The 8,415-nt window shown below is 59.1% G+C and overlaps 1 protein-coding gene across 1 annotated transcript in view; it reads right to left on the bottom strand.

Moving 5' to 3' along the window:
* FKBP10 (FKBP prolyl isomerase 10) overlaps window positions 1–7,445 on the bottom strand; it is a 9,320-nt gene extending 1,875 nt beyond the window's left edge. Inside the window, exons 1-8 of the mRNA XM_045299444.1 lie at window positions 7,161–7,445; window positions 4,102–4,247; window positions 2,586–2,775; window positions 2,344–2,489; window positions 1,814–2,003; window positions 1,314–1,459; window positions 449–641; window positions 6–30 (exon numbers count right to left, since the gene is read on the bottom strand). Coding sequence (XP_045155379.1) covers window positions 6–30; window positions 449–641; window positions 1,314–1,459; window positions 1,814–2,003; window positions 2,344–2,489; window positions 2,586–2,775; window positions 4,102–4,247; window positions 7,161–7,405 — 1,281 coding nt within the window. The 5' untranslated portion in view covers window positions 7,406–7,445. The remainder of the gene's footprint in view (window positions 1–5; window positions 31–448; window positions 642–1,313; window positions 1,460–1,813; window positions 2,004–2,343; window positions 2,490–2,585; window positions 2,776–4,101; window positions 4,248–7,160) is intronic.
* Between the last annotated feature and the right edge of the window lie 970 nt (window positions 7,446–8,415).

Raw genomic sequence — 8,415 nt, 5'->3', positions numbered from 1 at the left:
GTCGCCTCCTGGGGGACTCCGTAGTCGTGGCTGCGGAGAAAGCAGTACCAGTTCGGTGCCAGCCTGGCCCCTTGTCAGCTCACACTCCTTCCTCCCTACCTCGCCGCCCCTCCCCCAGGAGCAAGTCCCCCTCCCTGTGAGTGTGCCACACACAGGAATGCCAGTTGCCTTTTGCTCCTACCCTACCATGTGGTCTGTTGGCCTCATGCCTGCCCCTGCAAAACAGGGCCCAAGACCTCCCTCTCCCCACAGAGTAAAGAACTTGGTCTCCTGCTGCCTCCTGGGTCCCTCCCTGCCTCCTGGCTCCTGGCTCCCTCACTTAGGTGGGGAAGCAAGAGTCTGGATGCTCCACCAGAGAGCTGGGGTCCGGCAGGGGCAGCAGGAGCTGAAGATGCTGCCAGAAAGACAACCCCTCCTGCTGAGCCTGCCTGGCCCTGCCCAGACCCACGAGGAGAAGAGCTTGGTCCCGTCCAGCAGAGAGCAGTTGTAGTGGTATCGGACAAAGTCCCCCAGTTTGGAGGTCTCGTTGCAGGCCTCGGGGGCCGGAGACAGGGTCTGGATTTCCACTGGATCTGCAGGGTTGTGGAAGTCGATGACATGGACGTCGAAGATCAGCACAGCAGAGCCGGGGATCTTGTCTCCTGGACAAGAACGAGGGACGGGTCAGCTTGGGCCTCTAGGAAGCACTGCCCAGGCTGGGAGTGCTCCCCCACCCCAAGTGGGATGTCTGTCCGGGGTCCCTTCTAATCTATTTGGGGGGCAGGGGGCATTCCCATTTAGAGTCCTTCTACACTCTTCTTGCCAACCTCCCCGGAACTGCAGATCAAGTCGGTAAGTCCCACGTCACAGGCCAGGAAAGGAGGCACCAAGCCCAGCCGGCTCCCAGGTCCCGGTCCCACTGCTGCCTGTGCTGCGCGGCCACATCTGCTCATCCGTCCAGAACCACCCCCGACCTGACCCAGGCATCAGCCGCCCTCCCCGGAATCAGAACAAAACCCTGTTCTCAGTTGATTTTGACTCAGCGACCCAGTTGGACCGGGAAGCACTGCTCCCTCGGGTGTCCGAGCCTCGTCCTCATGGGAACAGTTGGGTAAATGTCTCCTGCGGAGAAGCTGGCGGGTTTAAACCGCTGTCTTGGCCGTGAGCAGCCCCCTGTAGAAGGGGGAGGACTAGGGGCACAGGAAGGGCCTGATGGAGAATGTATCTACTCTCGGGAGGGAGGGGCAGTGCAGCCGGGATCCCACTGGTGGGGGGCCGGGCCAGTGAGCGGTACCGTGGCCCTGGCAGTGGCGGAGCCCATGGGAGCACCCTACCGGTGCCGTTCTCCCCGTAGGCGAGATGCGGGGGTATGGTGATCCTGCGGCGCTCCCCCATGCAGGACCCCTGCAGCCCCTGGTCCATCCCGGAGATGATGTAGCCCTTCCCCACATAAGTATTGTAGGTGTGGTTGCGGGAGTAGCTGCAAGACACGGGGGCGAGGGTCCAGGAGGGGTCAGAGGGGGCCCTCAGAAGGGCTGCCTGGGGGGACCCCAACCCCCCAAACCTAATCAGGGACCATGGGGTCAAGTCCAACTCCCGGCAACCCCAGGTGTGCACAGGAGAGCTGGGCTCCAGAGGGCTCTCCAAAGCCATGGCCCACTGGCTAGGAATCACCAGGCCTTTCTTCTCAGGCACCTTGGGGTGGGTTCCAAACAGCCAACCCCTTCAGTTAGTAGTCAAGAGGTTGGCTGTTGGTGCCAGCTCCTGGCAGTGCCCTCCCTCCTGGCCTTGGCTTCTGCCCCCCCCTCCTGCTCCTCCTCAGGCCCCTCCTGACCTGGAATCAAAGAGGGTGCCGTCCATCAGTGAGCCATTGTAGTGATAGCGCATGAAGTCCCCGGCCTCGGCTCTCCGGACACAGCCAGGGGGCTGCTCCAGCGTCTCCAGCTGGACCGTGTCCTTGGGGTTGTGGAGATCCACCAGCAGGACGTGGAAGACCAGCGAGGCCTGTGGTGGGATCACCGTTCCTAGGGAAGGGACGGGGCTTACGCTGTGCCACCAGGGAGCAAGGCAAAGCGGGCTCCTTCCCTACTCAGGGAGGCTCCTGCAGGCCCCCGGCCCCTGCTCTCTGGAGCCCTTTCCTTCCCAGGCCTCAGCGGCCCCGCTTCTTACTCAGGCGAGGCCTGAGATGAGGATGCGGGGCTTTCCCTGGAGCTGCTGCCAGCCCACAGGGAGCCCTTGTGAATCACCGGGGGCTAGATTTCACTCCCACCTGCCTCTAGTCTGGGTGTCCTTGTGCAGTGCACAACCTGGACTACGGGATGCGGCAGCCCCGCGGTTCCCTCCTCCGGCCCTGCCCGCCCTCACCGTAGCCTTTCTCGCCATAGGCCAGGAATGGGGGAATGATGATCTTCCTTCTCTCTCCAGGACACATGCTCAGCAGCCCCTGGTCCATGCCCTTGATCAGCCAGCCGGAGCCCACGTAGGTGTCGTAGGTGCCGCCCCTGCTGTAGCTGTGGAGGAGGAGGTGAGGGTGCTGCTGCTGGGGCCGGGACGGGCAGGACGGGCACCCAGGCTCGGGACACTCACCCCCGGCCCCCAGCCCTCACCTGGAGTCGAAGGCGGTGCCATCCAGCAGGGTGCCATTGTAGTGGTAGCGGACAAAGTCGCTGTCCTGGACCATGCGGGGACAGTGGGGCGGACGTAGCAAGGTGCTCACCTGCACCGTGTCTGCCTTGTTCCACACATCCAGCAGGACCACGTCGAAATAGAGGGTGGCGTCCGGGGGGATTAGGCCCGCTGTGGGGACAGGTGGGGTCGCACAGCTGGTCGCAGAGCCCTGCTTTGCCTCCCCGCCCACCACCCAACAACGCCCCCAAACCCAACCTGCTGCCTGCGAGTCAGTTCAGACCCACGACAAACCCACGGGTCATAGAGAACGACTCCATGGGGTTTTCTTAGGTGTCATCGTGGGGTAAGCGGACCGCCAGGCCTTTCTCCCGCCGCGCCGTGGGACGTATGTGTTGAACCGCCAACGGTTAAGTTAGCAATCAATCACAAACCACTTGTGCCACCCCTCAGGAAAAACAAAAGCCACACGCCATTATCAAGTCGATTCCGACCCATAGCTTCCCCTGCCAGGCTGAGTAGAATAAGCAGGGCTTCTGGGGCCTCACCTTGCTCCGGGGGCTCAGAAGGCCGAGCGTGTGGGTAACAGTCTAGTACATCACCCACTATGCTATCAACACTCCAGAGCCCCCCAAAACGAGCAAAGGGCCTCACCGCCTTCTGGTGCATTCTGACTCCTGGCGACCCTACAGGACAGGGCAGAACTGCCCCCGCGGGGTTCCACAACTGACTCTTTATGGGAGTACAGTGAACCCTTGTTTATTGCGGTTAATCGGTTCTAGACCCTACCGTGATAAATGAAATTCCGCGAAGTAGGATTCCTTATATCCAGAAGTTTTACCTTTTCCTGGATGGTGAGCATCTTCCTCTGGCGCTTATTTTTATTGTCAGAAGGCTTAGAAGAAGCAGCTCGTTTAGGAGCCATCATAGGGCTTAGATAAAATTTCTTAAAAATCGCAAACAATTACAGTACACTGTACAAAAGCAAAAATGCATCTGATACGTAGCTCCGATACGTAGCGATGCAGACAGAAGCGTGTACAGTATGAGCCAATCAGTGGCAGTAATGACAGAGCATGCGCTGTTACGCAAAAACCGCGATAGAGTGAAGCCGCGGAAGTTGAAGCGCAAAGTGGCGAGGGTTCACTGCACAGCGCCTCATCTTTCTCCCACAGAGCAGCTGGTGGGTTTGAACTGCTGACCTTGCCATTAACAGCTCAGTGCATAACCACTACACAACATCACCAGGCCCTCTCCTCCCCTCCCCTCCCCCCTCCCCCGGACATCCAGTCCATTCTGCCTCCGTAAGGGCAGAGCAGAGCGGCCTGGGGGTCAGAGGCTGTCAGTCCTTCCTCGAGCAGACCTCCTCCTCTTTCTCCCACGGGGCAGCCGGTGGTTTTGAACTGCCAACCAGAGCAGGAGACTTAGACTCTTGCCCCATTTCCTTGCTGACTGGTCTCCTCCACCCACGCCCCGAGAGCCCCCAGCCCTGCTCACCCACGCCGATGCTGCCATAGCCCAGGTGGGGGGGCACGACGAGCCGCCTCCGCTCGTTGACACACATGCCCATGAGGCCTCGGTCCATGCCGGTGATGAGGCGCCCCACGCCCACCACAATGGCCACCAGGGTGCTTCTGTCATAGCTGATGGGAAGGGAGAGATGGGCTACAGTCACTACACCCCCTCACCCTCCTCCTCCCAGGTGTGCTTCCTCTCTGCATTTCCCTCCTAGGACCACCCCTCACCGCCTAAGAGGATCAGCTGCTAGAAAAATGAATCCCCTGAGGCAGGGCCTGCCTGCCGTACTCTGCTCAGCAGAGCAGGGGGAGCTCTGCAGGGGGAGTGGAACATTTTAGTGAGCACGTGCTCGCCGCCTTGGGCCCTCTTCATCCTATCTAGTCCTCCCTGTATGCTGCGGGCAGCGTGCAAGGAACCCTGAGGACTCAGAGGCAGGTGACTTGGCCGGGCTGCACTGTGGTCCTGGCTTGTGGTCTGCTGAACACCAGAGTGCAGTGTTTCCAGGCACCGGTTGGTGCTCCAGGAAAGGAAGAAGCAGGGAGGGCTAGAAGCAAGGGTGGGGACTGCTTTTAAAAAATGTAAAGGCCCCTTCTGAAATTGCCTTAGTTACCTTTTTAGTTGTTCTGAATTTTCTGACGTTGAGGCAGGGTAAGAAGTGTTTATTTTTATCAAAGGGAATCATGGGTCACACACGATTTTCCAAACGTCACACTGCACAAACCTAGGCCCAGCTAGGCACCCAGAGTTCCACCAAGATCATCCCCCAGTTCCTCCCCCATCTGATTCCAGAGGTCAGGGGCTCTGGCTGTGTGTACTTGTGGCTCTCACTGCCATCAAGCCGATTCCAACTCACAGTGACCCTATAGGACAGGGCAGAACTGCCCCCGTGGGTTTCTGAGACTGTAACTCTTTATACTATGTTATATAAAGTTTATAAGAAAGACTATAGAAAGCCTCATCTTTCTCCCATGGAGCGGGTGGTGGCTTCGAACTGCTGACCTTTCAGTTAGTAGTCCAATTCCTAGCCACAACACCATCAGGGTTCCTCTGTACCCATGGCTCCTGCCTACCAAAAGACCAATGCTACTGAGCCCATTCCAACTCCTAGAGAGGCTCACTGAGTCAGTTCTGACCCATAGCGCCCCTATAGGACAGAGGAGAACTTCCTCTATGGGTTTCCAAGATAGCAACTGTACAGGAGCAGAAAACTTCATCTGTCTTCCTTGGAGCTGCTGATGGGTTTGAACTGCTGACTTTGCTGTGAGCAGCTGAATGCATAACTGTAACGCCACCAGGGAAGGCCTCCACGCCTGTAACCTTGGCTGAGGCCGCCTTTGCTGCCCCACTCTCCTGCAGAGCAGCTGGTGCTGTTCTTGGCTCCTGCCTAGACCTCACTTCGCTGCTGAGCTGGCTGCCGTCTGGAGCACTAACCAGGGTTTTAAGAGTTAGCAATTGTCAGGGCATAAAGCTCTACCCAGAGTCAACCGTTGCCTGGTGCTGCGTAAAGTTCCCGCTCATTCATTGGCTTGCGTTATTAATACTCAAACTTTTCCATATGTACGTACAGGAAAGTGCACCTGCACAGTTCAGTGAGTGTTCCCAAACCGGGACACAGTCATTGCACCCAGCATTGCAACCCAGCATCCCAGAAGCCTCCTCCCCGGCCACCTCCTCCTCCCGGGCGGGGTAAGCTCCACCCTGACCGCCCACGGCTGTGGCTGTAGCTTCCTTTCGCCTAGTGTCAGATGGACCTACGGTATTGCTCGCAGGACTCCAGTTCCTGTCACTCAAGGTTAGGATCGTGGGATTCATTTAAGCTGTCGCCTGTAACAGTAAGCGGTCGATCCTCCTTGCTGTGGAGAACCGACCACAGTCCACTTGTGGATGGGGTTTGGGATGTGTTCTATCTGGAAGATGACATTCATCGACTTCATCTTTCAGATAAGGAAAGTGAAGCTTAAGGGGGCAGAATACTTGTCCATACAGTGAGGGTCTGAACCCAGGGCCCTGGCCTTTGTGCTCTCATTCCTAATAGCCTGCTGGCCTCTGAAGTCAAGTCCACCAGCCAAGTTCCTATGAGCTAAGCTCTGGTTTGGGGAAGGGTCTAAGAGGTGTCGACTGCATTGTGTGTCCTATGGGGTTGATGTGTGTGAGGGAAGCCAGGGTGTACCCCTGAGGCTGGCGCACAGTTCTGTCTAGCCCACACCAACCACGTGGACTTGCCGGAGGGGACCGGAAGCCTGAGTGGCCCAGAGGTCAGTCCATCAAACCCAAGGTTAGCAAGATGGGCGGCACTGAACTGGCCAAGCTAAAATGGAGGGCGGGGACCTGGGCAGGCTGCCTGCAGAACCAGAAGGAGGCAATGAAACCCTCCAAAGACCCCAGGGTGGCATGTCCAATCATGTGACACGTGGACAGATGGCCCCTCCCCCCAGCTCTGCCCCACCTTCCAGATCCATCTTACCATCATATTATAAGGCCCTCCCTTTGCAGGCTCAGACTGCAGAAAACCTCCACCCCCCCAAAATCCTCCCTTTCCCAAGTCACAAAGGTGTGGAAAACTGGGCCAGAACCAGGAAAGGAGCAGGAAGAGTGGGGAGCTAGGAGAGAGGGTCCCAAGATGAGACCACCTGAGGGTGCTCATGCAATAGGCACCAACGTCTTCTCCACAACACTGCAGGCCAGAGCCCCCACCCCAGCCATGCCTTTAAACAAAGCCACTTCATAGAAGATTATCAAGTATTCTGGGATGCGGGGTGGGGGTGGGGGGGTGGGAGGTTGTGTGAAAAAAGTGGGGTCCTTTGAGAGGTGAAGGTTTGTCATTGGGGTCAGGGTTTGTCTTTGGGGAGATAGGGAGCCCCCCCAGCCCCCACCCCAGGGTGCTGTGTTTGGTGTTAGGGGGTCAAGGCTTGAGTGCAAAGCACTTTAGTGTGAGCATGCAGAGCTGAAAGAGGCAGGGGGCTGGCGCTGGGGCCCAAGAGAGCGTGGCCAGGGGCTCAGGGGAGGGAAGGAGGGAGTCTGCGAGGCCCAGCCATTACCTGGAATCGAATTTCTTGCCATCCTCGAAAGTGCCATTGTAGTGGTACCGCACGAAGTCCCCCATCTGCACCTCCCGGGGACAGGCCCTGGGGATGTGGTACCTCTCGATGACTACATCTTCCAGGGGACCCCCAGCAGGGCTGGCGCGGCCCAGCCCCCTCCCCACATTGTGCAGCAGCAGCAGCAGTAAGTGCAGCAGGGGGAGCCGGCGGGGCGTGTGGCTGCGGGGGCCCTCCGGGAACATGGTGCCTGGAACTGGGACCGCTGACAGTAGGGACGGGGGAGCCAGGGAGCCGCTGCCGCAGCCAGCCTCCTTCCCCTCTCCTTCCAGAGCTAGCTCCCCCCCTTCCTGCCTGCCCTCCCTCCCACCCCACCCCACCCTAGCCGGTCCACGTGGAATGGGGGCTGGGAACACTGAGCTGGCGGTGGGGAAGGAGGGGTGGCCAGAGGGGGCAAGGCCGAGAGTCGGAGAAGTGCCCCACAAAGGATTCTGGTCTCCTTCCTCCACCCCCACCCGCGGCGCAGAGACCAGAGGCCGGCGCAGGAGGGAGGTTCGGTTAAGATGAGAAGTCGGAGCTAACTCCTGAAAAAGTTAAGAAGCAAACCAAATTTAAAAAAACCAACACACAACTTTCAGTGTCTCTTCGCGGAACTCCCCGGGTCCTAGAGCCGGACTGAAGTAACCCTTGCTTCGTTTGCTGACACCCCCAAATCTAGACCACTCCAGGTGGTCGGAATCAAAGCGACTGAGCCCAGGAGGATGTGTGTGGGGGTGTGTGTGTGGGGGGATCTCTGTGCTTCCCCCGCCCGCCCTGGTTTCCTCCAGGCCAGGCTTCTAGGGTTGGGGACACAGTGATAATGGGGGAGGGGGGTTACCAAGGGAGAGCTGCTCCCTGACCAGGGCCTTGGGCACACTGAGGGGTGATCTTAGGAGGGAGGGCTGCAGGTGGGGAGCGCGCTGTGGGCGGTGTCCGGGTTTCTGGACCGCAGCTTGGGGTAGCTGCGCAGGAGGCCGTGGTAGCGCTCTGGGAGGGGCTTTCGGGGCTCACCGTCCCGGGCGTGAAACGTTCTCCCCAGCCACGCACCCACTGGCCCTCTCTCCTGGGGCGCAAGACGCCCAGACTCAGGAGAGGAACGGGCCATCGTAGGGATCCCAGGACACCAGTGGGCCCTCTGGAGAAAAAGGGACAGGCCTCTCTGCGCCCTTCAGGGGACGTGACCCAGGCGACGTCGCGCCCCCCCACCGCGCCCCCC

Source organism: Echinops telfairi, unplaced genomic scaffold, assembly GCF_000313985.2.
Source record: "Echinops telfairi isolate 266 unplaced genomic scaffold, ASM31398v2 ScPeMD7_7458;HRSCAF=8496, whole genome shotgun sequence".
NCBI lineage: Eukaryota > Metazoa > Chordata > Mammalia > Afrosoricida > Tenrecidae > Echinops > Echinops telfairi.
This window is presented reverse-complemented; position numbering and strand designations above follow the sequence as displayed.